This window comes from Cyprinus carpio, unplaced genomic scaffold (genome assembly GCF_018340385.1).
Source record: "Cyprinus carpio isolate SPL01 unplaced genomic scaffold, ASM1834038v1 S000006482, whole genome shotgun sequence".
Lineage (NCBI taxonomy): Eukaryota > Metazoa > Chordata > Actinopteri > Cypriniformes > Cyprinidae > Cyprinus > Cyprinus carpio.
In genome coordinates, this window is record NW_024879157.1 from 625,105 (window position 1) to 639,617 (window position 14,513).

Consider the following 14,513-nt stretch of genomic DNA (forward strand, 5'->3'; position numbering starts at 1 on the left):
TGGGACAGTTTGAGTTTACATGGAAGACTTTCCTGGTTCTTTTGGATCGCAGTTAGTTGAAAATGTAATTAAGAGTGCTTTCACAGTCATTACTTTGACCTTGTCTAAACCTCAGTGGTTGAGAAAATGTCTATGGTAAAAGTAAAGATTCTCTCCAAATTCTGTGCTTCAGTTGGTGTTTTCGATGGTCTTGGTGTTCAGTAGATCTGAATTAAGTGATTACAAGGATATCAACACAGGTGCATGCAATAATACTGGAGAATAATGAGAAACATCATTGCAGTTATCTGGCATGCATTAAAATTATTGTGCCAGTCAGAGCTGAAAACTTCTGCCCGCATTTACAAAGTTCTGTGGACATCCATGATGCTTAAAACGTCCTCCTCTCAGGTTTGTTTAACATCTTTTTCATATGTTGTTTTGAGATTACAGATTCTCTGTATCACAAGAATTTACTTGTTTTGGGTAACATAATTGATTTTATATGATTTATATTATTTGTTTACAATCTGTTTTCTTCAAATTTTCTCATCAAAAGCAGATATTGGAACAGGCCTCTGGGTAATTTATTAGAACATCTTTTTTCCAGAATGAAAGATGCAGATTCAGCTTTCCTAGTTCTGCATTTTGTAATCTCATGATCAATGTTGAAAACAGCTGCTTATTATTTTTGTAATGAAACTGTAATGTTTGTTTTTGTTTTTGTTTTTTGGTCAGGTTTCTTTCATTGAATAGAAAGTTCAAAAGAAAAGCATTTATTTAAAATATAAATCTTTTTAACGTTATAAATATCTTTGCAGTAACTTTTGATCAATTTAATTCCTCCTTGCTGAATTAAAAGTGCTGATTTCTTTACAGAAATTGTACTGACCCCAAATAGTTTGTAACAGTAGTGTATATTAGGGATTATTATGTGCTTTGCAAGACTTAAAGGGTCTGATTTGGTTCTGTTATGCAATAAACCTCTCAGGCTGTATCATATCATTTCCCTGTTTTTGTTCCGATAGCTTGAGTGGAAAAGAGAGCTGGAAATGAGGCTTTTTTTTTTCAAGAGATCATGGTCTTTTTTTCCAGTTTATTTAAAAAAAAATAAAAAATAAAAGATAGTAAACTTGGATCAGAATATAAGGCAATACATTAACTGACCTTACATCCAGTTTAGAAATCCATTTTATTGGTTAAAATACATGTGACGTTTCGGCTATTGTCCAGGCCTTCATCAGATGCAAGTTGGATTTCTTCAAGACTGTTGCACATTTTCTAATCGACATGACTTTTTGATTTTTGCTTGCACCTCCTCTTCTGTTGGTAGAGCACCACTTTTTCAACAATTTTTCTTACGTCCAGTTTAGAAATCCAAATTGTTCTATGTTATTGGTTTTGTGTTAGATTTCACTGATTTTGAGTTCTACCCTTTCTTTGAACAAATCAAGTCTTTCTGTTTCTTACTTCATAACTTTGCTTTCTTAAATCACATGACTTGGTAATATCTAATTTTCACATTTGTACTTGAATCAAAAATAACAATAGGCTTCCACTGCAGCTTCATCCTGTCACATGTTTCTTCCACTTTCTCCCTGCACTTGTAGATAAGCTCTTTAGTCTAATTCGAACGAAGTCTGCTCTTTTTATCCCTGCTTAGTCTCTGATATCTGTCCATCATTTCTGTGTCTTGAGCTCAGTAATGCTCCCTCAGCTGTAGCATGTGCCAGGCACAAATGTGCTGTCATGATGTGCCAGTGGGATTCCTGCAGATGTACCTGTTTAGGTTTTTTTTTTTTTTTTTTTGCTTTGGTTCAACATCAACTCTACAGATACTTTCAGTTTTAATAGTTGCAATGGGCATTAAGCACTCTGTGCCCATTTCAGTTCTAAAGGTACCATGTCTTATGTAAAGAAGCTTGATTGTGCAAGGAAGTGATTGAGAAAAGACTTTAATGAGATTCTGGTCAAACAGGTGGTAGGAGAGTGGGTTCAGGTACAAAAAAACAACAACAAAAAAAAAAAACAAAAAAAAAATTAATCAACTAGCAATCTAAAAAAACTACATTTCATAACAGTGCAAATGTTTCAGTATTGAGTTTGGATCACTTAGCAGAGAATTTTAAATCCTGTTAAGAACAGGATCGATTTAAAAGTATACAGTCTTTTTTAAGCTTGTGAGTTTATCCTCTGGTTTAAGCTTATTAGTTTATGCCCATGTTTATCAGGACTGTCTTTACACAAGGAATAATCTCATAAATGAGTTTCTTATTATTATCAATGCTCTTATATTTGTTTCATATAATATATGAAACAGTATGCAACATGCACAATTTGCAAGTATGCATTAAAATGTAAACATAGTTTCTTATTTCTAGTGAAATTGTTTGAAATTTGCATTTTTATTAAAGCGTTTTTATATATATATATATATATATATATATATCGATATATTATATATATATATATATATATACATATATATATATATATATATATATATATATAGATATATATATATATATATATTTTTCTTTTTCTTTTCTATATTGTTTTAGATATTTTATTATATATATTTATTTTAACAATGATATAGCTGACTAAAATCAACATGAATTTCAGAATTTCTTAAGTATTTACTTTAATGACATAAGACCTAGCGCTGTAAAAACTCCAGAAAATTTGTATAAAACATGATGGTCATTTGATCCAAAGTGCATCCTTAGCGTCAGTGAAACTGAGAACATCTAAACATCTGAAGTATGCATAGCTATTAATTAAATCATCTACAAACAGAATCTAAAATATTTCTTATTCATTTTACACCATAACATATTTTTGTTTATATCTACTTTTACTTAAAACTAAAAAAAAAATTTATTTATTTTTTTAAGTTAATACTTGCAAATTTTTTTTTAATGGGCCTAAACCATTCAGTTGTATTTTTGTCCAATTTGCATCATTGTTATAATGTTCCCTGGGCTTGAAATCTTAATGAGCTTGACACAGAATTGCTTAATGCATTGCTGGTGATATTAAACTGGGCGTGTGTTTATGCTTTTGTCTTTTACAGAGTGGAAGGAGAGGATGAATGAGTGTGATCTGCTAGGAGTATAGCCCTGCTATGTTTATCATCTGATTAAACCTACAGTCAACATCTACCACAGGCCGTTGGATGAAGTTAAAATGGGCTCCCACAAGCAAAGGTTTCAATGCTTTGACACCATCATGGACGACCCGTCTCTCAAGCCCCCTTTCCCTCATGGACACTGCTCTACAGCGTCCTTCAGAGGCTCGTCCGGCTCTACAAGACTGGAGCCGCTGGAGGATCGTCGATGCTATCTGTGTGCTGATCACCAGCAGGCCAGGGCGATGGCCTCAGAGGCCTCAGGATATTACTCAAACCCATGGTATCATTTCCAGACACATCCACACTCTCAGCAGTATACAATCAGGAGGCCCACTCGACCTGAGGAAGCTCCTGGACAGGTTGAAGGTCACCACCACTATCACCACCACCATCACAGGCACTCCAGAAAGATTGTGCTTGTGAAAAACAGTGACCCCTCTGTCCGGAGGACCATCGTGCTGCACCGCAGGAGCCTGCGGAGTCTGGTGCTCTTCATGGACGAGGTCTCTGAACTCATGCAATGTGTCATCAGGAAGCTCTACACACTGGAAGGCCACAAGGTGAGTATCTTCTGGAAATATACACTAACATTCAAAAGTTTAAGGTCAGTAAGATTTTATTTAGAAATTAACTCTATTATTTATTTCTATTTCAAACAAATTATGTTTTTTAATTAAATTCTATTCATAAAAGAATCCTAAAAATATATATTTCATATTAAGCAGCACATAGTGTTTGATAATAATGTTTCCTGAGCAGCAAATCAGCCTTTTAGAATTTTTTTTGTTCAAGTGATGCTGAAGACTGGAGTAATGGCTGCTGAAAATGTAAATTTGTCATATTTAAAATAGATTAAAATATAAAACTTTTAATATAATATATTTCACAGTGAATTGCTATTTTTGTGTGTGTGTGTGTTTGTGTATGTGTGTTTTGATCAGGTAAATGCAGCCTTGGTGAGCATACTGTATGAGACTTACTTAATCTTACTGACCACAAACTTTTGAACAGTGGTGTAATTACTGATGTTTGTGCTTTTATACTACGTAATCATTAAAAATGATGTAATGTTTAAGTTGACAATTATGATAGAAGACATTAAATTTTTGCTTTGGCAGAAGCCTCACATTTACCCAGCTTCAGAATGTATGAACCGAACCCCTTTCATTTCTGTCTGCAGTTGAATGAATTGTACACAAGTACAGCACATACTGCTAAATTTATTTACTGAATTAAATGAGTAATGTGGGGTGGAGGTGGGGATGTAATCACTATGTCAATTACTTTTTTTTTTATCACACGTACCGTTAAACTTCAAGACTTTTTTTTTTTAACTTTCAGACACGGCTTTGTCATGTCATAATTCAAAGTTTCTTTTCTAGGTTTTCTTTTCAATTTAGTTAATTTGTACAAATCTGCATTCCGATTTTTACCTCAATTCAAATTTATTTAATTGTCAGTTTAGTCCTAAGTGGTGCACAACCCTGGAATTCACAGCCTAGTCCACAGTACATCTTAAGTATTGTCAGTCATTGTTCAGGTTTGCTTATCTGTGTCTGTCTGGTTGTGTCTAACATTGAGACAATGTTATAAAATGTCTCACATTGTAAATAAAGTACATGTATTTATTTACATTTATTGTAAATTGACCTAAATTGTATATGAATGGCAGTTGATTTGCAGGAGAAACAAATGTCCTAAGGACACAGAGGCCTCTAGTGGCTGAAACGGGAGGCTCTGATACAACTATTCAACAGACTCTGAACAAGTTAGGCTAGCAAATCTGTTGTTCCTTCATTTGTAACCACAGCTCGCACTTTAGTTAAAAACATGTTTACAGGAATCTAGGTATCTGTAAGTGACGCCTATTCTGACAGCTGGAAAGTCCCTAAGCTGTGGGACCTCTAAACATGAGCTCTTTAATTTGAGTCTAGCAAACAAAGTGACAGTCCCCACAGATTGAGTTGCATGATTTATGAAGTGCTCATAATGCTGAGAACAAAATTAGTTGAGCAGATCAGTCAGCGTAAAGTTCATTTTAGTTACTATCACTCCCACTAGCACTTAAGGGCAAATGCCACAGACCACGGAAGAGGAAAAAATCAAGAATTACAGTCTGCAGGTGGTTTGGGTAGATAAGAGGTTGACAGGGTGGCCCGGGCAGTGTAAGAAATAGCCCCTCTGGGACAGAGCTATGGCAACCCTGATAAAAGGTGAGAGGCTAGGAGTTTATACAGCTCTGAGGGCAACCAGAGGCTGTTCCACAAAATCTCACAAAAAAAAAAAAAGACTTGTCTCTAAGTGTGTCTAAGTGCCACAGTGCTAATGATGCCATCACACTGTACGCAGAGAAAGTGCTGTCCCTTTAAAAGGGGAACACTTCTTGGCTTGAAATCCACAGAATGTCTGGAGTCGATCCAGGCATTTCCTGTCCATCAGAGCTGGACTCACTAGTCATTGCTGACTCTAGTCAGCGCAGCTGGTCCTCTGTGGGTCTAGCAGGCACATCCTATTAGCACTGCCACAGGCATGTACTTCCCATAGAAAACATGCTGTAAAGTGGCGCACACCCCTCCACAGGGGCCTGACTGATACATGGATAACATTATGAATGGCACCGAGACAATGCCAGAAATAGCTCGACAAGCAATAGTGTAAAGGTTTATTTGTCTCTGGCTGAAAGCTGAAAATTTAAGTAATGTAAGTGAACAAGAACAAAATCCAGCATGACCCTCATGTGTCTTTGAAGATATAAAGTATTGTGCTTAAGTTGCTGGGCAAGACAAAAAGTTTTCAGGGCACCAGACTGCAAATAAATAGTTAAATGTAAATTTTATTTAAAACATAGTCTGTATTAATGACAATTGGGAAAAATCAATTGTGAAGCAAAAAAAAAAAAAAAAAAATTATTTGGTCAGAGTGACTGATTCCCCCCTGAATACCGAACCCTGAATCATTAACCAATTAGATTCGATTATAAATGGATCGAGAGCCATGACTTAATAAATAATAAATATGCAGTTTTTATAAATATATGTATATATTATTTTAAAAAATAGCATATATATATATATATATATTTATATATTTAAAGAATTCATATGCAGTTTTTATAAATATATGTATATATTATTTTAACAAATAGCATATATATATATACATATATTTATATATTTAAATAGGCAGTTATATTCTTTAAAAAAATACAAAAATAAAAACATTTATTTATGTCACAAATACATTTAGCATCAAATCTAAACAACCATCTTAATCAAGTGGTTAAGGATATACCTATTTTCATTCTGCATACAGGCTGTTTTTAAGATTATTTGTTATAACAGAATTACAATGTTACTTATTGATATTTAAAATTATTGTAGCTTTCTCATTTTTGATGCACTCTTTTTAAACATCTTTGAATAAATCTTCCCTGCTGTTTTTGTTAGATATGATCAGGATATTCCTTTACTGGTATTGTTGCACAGCAGTGATGCACCAGCATCCAGAGAATAACTATTAATCTTGCTCAAATCAGAGCTATTTTGAACCAACAGAAGCAGGTCAATGCCATGAAAACATACAGTTTGAGATACTCGCATCCTCTACAGTTCCAATTAATTATCTTCAAACCCACTGGAAAATTGAAAAGTTTAGAAGATATAAAACTGCAGAGCATGCAGATTTAGCATAAGGTTAGTATTGTGTTAATCAGTGAAATGTGATGTTAATGTGTGTACTTTTGCTCTCCCATATACGGTATTTTCTGCTTTCATGAGTTTGGAACCTGGTTCAACATCAGATGTTGTTGGATTATTACAAAAAAAAAAAAAAAATTTGGACATGTAACTTATGTGTCTTAGCTTTTTTTTTTTTTTTTTTTTTAAAGCCTTAAACTGTTAAGAAGATTGTTTCTATCTTTATTAATACCTCCAATATTTCTAGCATAAGTTAATGCTGAGTTTAACTCTAATGAACTGACATCAGATGAACTCTGATACTTGATTTGCTAGTTGATGAACTTTTATATATATATATATATATATATATATATATATATATATATGTATATTGATATAGTCAAAAATAGTTTTTTTTTAAATAGGGATGAAGACTTCTGGATTGACCTATGACCTATTTGTTTGTACACTTCTTGTTTATACTGGCCCATGGGTACTGACTCATGCACCGTAAACACCCTGCATAATGGATCACGCACATTTTCAGATCACTGCTTTCATGATTAAAAATCAGTGTGGGAAAATGTATACACCAGATGACTTCCCATGGTCATTAACCTTTAATTGGTATGGCTTCAATCCCTCATAGAACATTTCCTCATCAGAATTTGGCAGTTATAATAATCCCTGATGATTTAATTTCAGCCAGATATTGCTAATCTTAATCAATTTGATTCTGTCATATTGTAATCAACCAGCAGCACAGTCTAACGTAGAGAGTAATTTGCATGCTTTTCAGATTGACAGTGTGCACAGTCTGCTCCAGTGCCCGAGCATTTTGGTTTGTGTGGGACGTGAGCCTTTCCACCCGCTCCTGTTGGACAGCTTCAGGAAGAACTCTTACGACAAACTTCCAAGGCTGAACATAAAGTCACGCTCTAGTGTCTGCAGCGATGAAAAGGGGGCCAAGAAAAATGGTAGGTCACACTCCAAAAAGTCATTTTCTGTATTATTAATCATAAATTTCTGTCTTTCTCTACAGTAAAAATATCTAAACTAATATCTTAAATCTAATATCTTAAAAACAACCTAAATTTAGACATAAGACTTGGTTTTAAAGAATATATTTTCAGTTATTTTTAGTGTTTTTTTTTTTAATTCTATGAGTTGAATTAATTAATTGTGTGTGTGTGTATATATATATATATATATATATATATATATATATATATATATATATATATATATATATATATATATATATATATATATATATAAATGGTTTTGTAATAGTTACTTACTTTGTTTACTTGTAGTCAATTTTGGACTTGAAACAAAGAGAAGCGTCGTCCATCCAAGGTGTGATTCAAGCAACAGGTCAGCAAGACTGTCCATCTCATCTGAAAAGTTGTTTCCAAATGGACTTAACTCATTACCACCAGGGCACAGAGGTGCTTGTCCTCAAACGGGAGAAAATACGATGGATGATGACATTGAAAAGCGAGTTCTGGTCAACAAAGACGGAAGCCTGTCAATGGAGATGAAAGTGCGCTTTCGACTATTACACAACGAGACATTGCACTGGTCCACAGAAGTGAAGAAATCAAAGAGCAGTTTTAATGAATCCCATATTGTACCTGATGATGCTTGCTCCCTCTCGCATTGCAGTGCAGAGAGCTGCTCAGAAGCTGATTCTGTCTCTGCTGGGGAAGCAGATGAGACATACAGCACCAAATGTTACCAGAGACACTTTGAAGAACCACATTGCCAGCACTGCTGCACTCACTGTCAGAAATATGATATCTGGAAGAACCCTGTACCTCCCGATCAAGGATCTGTAAGACGCATCAGATCCTCAAGCTCCAGCGCATCCTCACGGAGAATAGTGTGCAAAAAGGCATCTACTGACAGCATGCGCACAATGTCCAGTGAAGAGTACACAGAGCATGTAGTGGAAAAGGCAACTTGCATTCAACAGACCTTCGGCGACACCACGACTGAACAATGTACCATCAACCATTGCCACAGTCGAAGTGAAGTACGCTCAATGTCCCCTAAAACAAAGAGCACAAGTACTGTAGAAGACAAGTGTGAGAACACTCATGTATATGAAAATGACGAGAACAGACCTGATGTCATATCCTCTAACCTCCCCAAAGATCAATTAAGTGAACAGATCACTCAGCCAGTGAAAGAAGAGGAGAGGCCTGTATCTGTTGTGAGCTCTTCATCTCAAATGTTAGCATCACTGAAAGAGGATCAAGATGATGAAGATGTCGACCTTCCTCTGAGTATCTCGAGAACATCCCATGGCCAACAGGAAGATGAGGAGAGCAAAGATGCAGAACCAAACCCATGTTCTACTATACCCTGTAAATCTCCTGCATCTCCGGCATATTTGTCACCAAGACCACCAAGCACAGCTTCATCTTTAGGATGGTCTAAAAGATCCACAAAGTTGGCCAGTCTAGAAGTAGATGATGAAGAGGGCAGGTCTGAAGCATCTGCTTCACCCAAAGCTTCATCTGTACCCAATAACTGTGAATGTGTGGTCACAAAAGACATAGCAACTCAAAGGGATTCTGAATCAAATGATCAACTAGAAGACATTCAACCCAAAACTGATATGCAAGATGAAGAAAAAGAAGAAAGGGCACTAAGTTCAATGTCAACCAAATCAAAAACTTCTACAAAGTCATTGTCTGAGTTATCAGCCTATTATGAGAATGAAAATGGTGCTGAGTGTATTGGAGAAAATAGCGAAATTATAGAGGAGCGATCCTCAAGTGCTATCTCCATGAAATCCATTACCTCTGGAAAATCAAATAAAACAAATGTTTCAGAGGTACTTGAAAGGAATGGAAGAGCACCCAGTGCCATGTCAATAAAGTCTCAGAAATCTGACAAATCAAGACAAACCGAAATCTCAGACAATGTGTCTGAGGAACAAATCTCTGAAGTAAGAACATCAAGTGCCATGTCTGTTAAATCAGATACATCTGTGAGGTCAAAAGCATTAGATAATGGCTTTGATGAGCTTGCCACACTACAAGACACTGTTGAGGAAAGGGCTGTAAGTGCTGTGTCATCTAAATCAAATATTTCCACTATGTCTAGTAGGTCTAAAGGGCCACAGTCTGTACTTGAAGGGACATCAGAGAAGAGAATAGAAGAGAAAGCTTCAAGTTTTAAATCTGGAACATCAAACAAGTCTGGAATCAAAGAGGTGACAAATGATGATCAAACAGTGGAGAGGGCTCCCAGCTCCATTTCGATAAAATCAAATATTTCTGCAAGATCTAAAATGACAATTGAGCTGAGCGAGCTTGAAGATCAAGACAGAGCCCCCAGCAGCATTTCTATTAAATCAGATGTCTCTTATAAATCAAAGTCTGACATTTCAGAAGCAGCATCTTTCCAAGAAAGAGATGAATCTTTAAATTCAGTGAAATTAAACACACCTGAATCTGAAGCAGCCCCTCAAGTGGATTTTGAGGTAGACCAAGACGGAACACAGGAAAAAGAGGATGTTCAGGAAAGAGCATCAAGTGCTATTTCAGTAAAGTCTACCACATCTGCAAGATCAAGGACATCTGAAACAACAACAACATTAGGAGAAGAAACAAAGGAAAGAGGTCCTAGTGTTATGTCTGTCAAATCAATCAAATCAAATGCTTCATTAAAATCAAGTAAGTCCAAGATGGAAGAGAAGGAAATAGAAAACGGAGCCGCCAGTGCTTTGTCTGTTAAATCTGAAGTTTCCACATTGTTAAAAAAATCTAATCAGTCAGATGTAGAGCAAATGGAGAAAAGACCATTAAGTGCAATTTCAGCTAAATTAAATGGTTCTGTAAGATCTAAAAGGTCAAAAATGTCAGAATTGGCAGGAGATGAAGAAACCTGCAAAAGCACAGAGAAATCACCAGACAAAGAGAAAAGAGCACCAAGCGCATTGTCAACAAAATCCAATAACTCTAATAAATCCAAGAAATCCAAAGTATCTGATATGGCTGATGATATTCTAGCTGAAGATAGAGATGATTTGCGATCTGCAAGTGCAATGTCCTCTAAATCTAATGTATCTGCAAAATCTGTGAAATCAGTGGTCTCAGAATTGTTTGCAGAAGAGCTTGTAGAAGCACTGGACCAAACAGAAGAACAGGCTCAGAGTGCATTGGCAGAACAATCCAATCAGTCAGGAGTGACTGTAAGTGACGAAGCTGAAGTTGCAGAGGAACGGGCGCTGAGCGCCATGTCTTCTAAATCCAATGCTTCTGAAAGATTAAAAAAGTCCAGTAATTTAAAAGTGCCAACTTCTTTGCTTCAAGCAGCAGAACACCAAACAGAAGAGCGAGCTCAGAGTGCATTGTCAGCTAGATCAAGCATTTCAACAAGATCCAATAAGTCTAAAATTTCAGATGTTTTAACTGATATGCAAGTTGATGTGAAAGACCAAAAAGAAGAGAGAGCTTCAAGTGCTTTGTCTGCCAAATCAAGCATTTCTGCAAAGTCAAAAAACTCAAATGTTTCTGCAACAGACAAAGAAAAAGGAGACAGAATGCCAAGTGCTATGTCAGGAAGATCTGATATTTCTACCAAAACCAGTATCTCTGCAAAATCCATAGCATCACAAGTTTCAGAAGAACCAGCAGAAGAGACTGATGATGAAGAAAGTGAAGTAAAAGCACCAAGTATTACAAAATCCTGTATTTCAGTAAGATCCAATAAGTCAAATCCTTCAGACCTTAGTGCTGAAGAAGAGGTTCAGAACATAGAGAGACCTCCAAGTGCAATTTCAATAATATCTGATGCCACAGCTGATGAAAATGAAATCACAAATGATGGTGAAATCCAAGAAAGGGCTCCAAGTGCTGTGTCTGCAAAATCACATTCCTCTGTAAGATCCAGGGGATCAAAAGTTTCTGAAATGATCATAGATGAACCAGATAAACAAAACGTTGAGAGGGCACCAAGTTCTAGGTCATTAAAATCTGATGCCTCTGGAAGATCTGGTCCAGGTGACCCTGTCAATGGAGAAAAAGAAGCAAGAACAGTTGAGGAGGATGAAGAAGCAAGTAAAGTGGTAGACAGAACAACCAGCTCTATGTCTGCAAAGTCAAATCAATCCATAACTTCTGATGCCACTGTTAAATCAAGTGTTGTGCCTACTAAATCAAATGCTTCTGCAAAATCCCTCCTCTCAGAAGCTGAAGAGCCTGAGAGAAGATCCACAAGTGTGGTTTCTAATGCATCTGCAGATACTAAAATGTCTGAAGCAGGTGTGAACACAAAAGCAAACCGTTCGCCAAGCATATTGTCAGTTAAGTCCAATGTATCTACAAGATCCAAGAAGTCTAACATTTCTGAGGGTGAGGCCCATACACCCACAAACACAGAAGATAAGGAATTAAACAGAGATGAGAGTCCTTTGTCCAATCACTCAGAAGTATCTCAAGCAGAGAACTCAAATGAATACATTTGTGGTGCAATAAACAAACCATCAAGTCCAGTGGCATCATCCGAAAAAGACCATGAAGAGGTACCTGTAAGTCCTCTGTCTAAAAAGTCAGCAAAGTCCAAAATCAGTTCAGTTGGTTCCGTCTCTGAAAGAGTAGTAACACCAACAAGCACCTCAGTTTCTATTGGGGTTGTTGAAGACCACGAGGCTGATGATGTTTCAATTAACTCAAGAATATCTGCTTCATCAAAGACTGAAATATGTGGTAAATCTGACCAGTGTTCATCAGAATCTCCAGTACAAATCGCAAATGAAGCAACACCGACACCAGAGGGAAGACCTAAAAGTTCTACATCAGCTAATTCAAATGTCTCTTGTAAATCGAGATCCAAAAGCCCTCATTGTGGCTCTGCATGTCCTACAGACACAATCCAGGACAGAGATGATGTAGCAAGCAATAAATCCTCCAAAACAAAGTATTTAATAACTTCATCTGATAGCCAACCATCTGCCAAAATTTCAGTGAAACAGAGCTCTCAAACCCAGGAGATTTGTCCATCTAGCAAAGCTTCCGGTATGTCTGTACACACTGAAATCACAGGTCAAGAGAAAGCTGAAAGTCCAGATGTTACCCATAAATCTCAAAGTGTCTGTTCAAAATGCAGTTCTACACAACAGAAAGGAAACATTTCACCTGCTTTGAGTGCCTCAGCAATCTCAGACTCTGAGAACTCCAAAACTAAAGAAGGAAATACTCCAGAAATGACTGACAGACCAAAGAGTAATATGTCCAATTCATCCTCTCATTTGAAAGTAAATGCTCAAAAGAATTTTGAAACTACAGCTGTCGATGAAAGAAGCAATAAATCAAACACCAAGTCAACACATAAGGATGAGGACAATGCAACCAGGTTATCTGTTACCTCAGGAAACCATCTAAGTCCTACCCCACCAAAATCTCCTAAAAAATCAAAAAAACCTGTTATTCTACTTGGCAGCTCTAATGATAGCGTGTTATCGCAGACCGTTCCTTCTCCAGAACCAAGAGAAGAATATACTGACCATTTGAATGCTGCAGCAGAAAGACCTCAGTCTTGTAGATCTGATACAAATGTCAGTGAAATTAAGAGTGAAAAAAGCAGCAAATGTAGAAAAAGATTTGGAAGCAACTCTTCCTGCCACAAGATGGACGATGACATGTCTGAGCCGAGTCCTTCTTGCTTGCCAAATGCTTCTACAACTGAGGTGGTGAATGAATGGCTGAGGAAAATCCCATTAGACACCACCATATTTGATTTGGGTGACGAATTCCATGAAAATTATGATTCAATATAGCCACTTTGCACATCACATACACCTTCAGGAGAAGATAATGAGCATGGAAGTTTGCAGCCAAGTGATGTTACCAAGCTTGAAACACAGAATGAGATGGAAGGTGCTCATGTGGTGAATACAGAGGGAGACAAAACTGCTACTGACAAAAAATCTCCTGAAGTTGCTGAGGGTGATCGCTCTCAGAGAGGGGATGAACCAAAGATGTTTAATTCCTCAGTTCTGGTGATGAAAGTCTTGCTGAGCCCCAAACTTGACCGATGCAATAGCCTACCAGAGGTATCTCCTGTATATGGACGTAAGCTCAGTGCATCAGTGCAAGGTCTTCTGGATTGTTTGGCAAATCTTCAATTGTTAGACTTTGGTCCTGGTGATGAAGATGGTAAAAAGGAAAAATACCAGGAGCTCATGAGCATGCTCAAGTGTCTTTGGCTTTGTGACCCAAAAGACAATGAGAAGACATCTGTGGAAAGAAACAAGTGTTTGGATGAGGAATTCAAAGCCAGGTCATCCTCAGGGGTAGATGTTAACAGTGGCTCAACCGGTTCAGGGAAAAGTAGCATCAATGATGGCATCCAAGCCCAGAGCAACACAGAATGTGAAGGCCTGGATACCCTGACAAAGGTACCAGAAGTTGATGAAACAATGCAAGTGGAAACTTCAGAAACACCAGATTTAAAATATGATTCAGCCACTCTAGATATAGCAGGTCGAGTTCAGTTGACCCCAGAGACAAAGGGCACGATTGAAGTGAAGCTAAAAGATGATGTCCCAGGCTCTGAAGAGACAATCAGGAGTAATGATAGTCCAAGGGAACTCACTGAAACACCTCTTTCATCAAACAAGAGTTCTGGAAATAATCCCCAAAAAGAGGAAACTGAATCAGACCATCAAGAGGACACAAGTTCAAGCAGCGCTCCAAAACAACAAAGAG

At 36.9% G+C, this 14,513-nt stretch overlaps 1 protein-coding gene across 1 annotated transcript; it reads left to right on the forward strand.

Annotated features, from left to right (window-relative positions):
- The first annotated feature begins 3,058 nt into the window (after positions 1 to 3,058).
- On the forward strand, positions 3,059 to 5,576 carry LOC122143691 (oxygen-regulated protein 1-like). Its single transcript, XM_042754278.1, has 2 exons — positions 3,059 to 3,672; positions 5,514 to 5,576. Exons 1-2 carry the CDS (start codon positions 3,169 to 3,171, stop codon positions 5,574 to 5,576), a joined length of 567 nt encoding a protein of 188 aa, XP_042610212.1. The 5' UTR covers positions 3,059 to 3,168.
- The last annotated feature ends 8,937 nt before the right edge of the window (positions 5,577 to 14,513 follow it).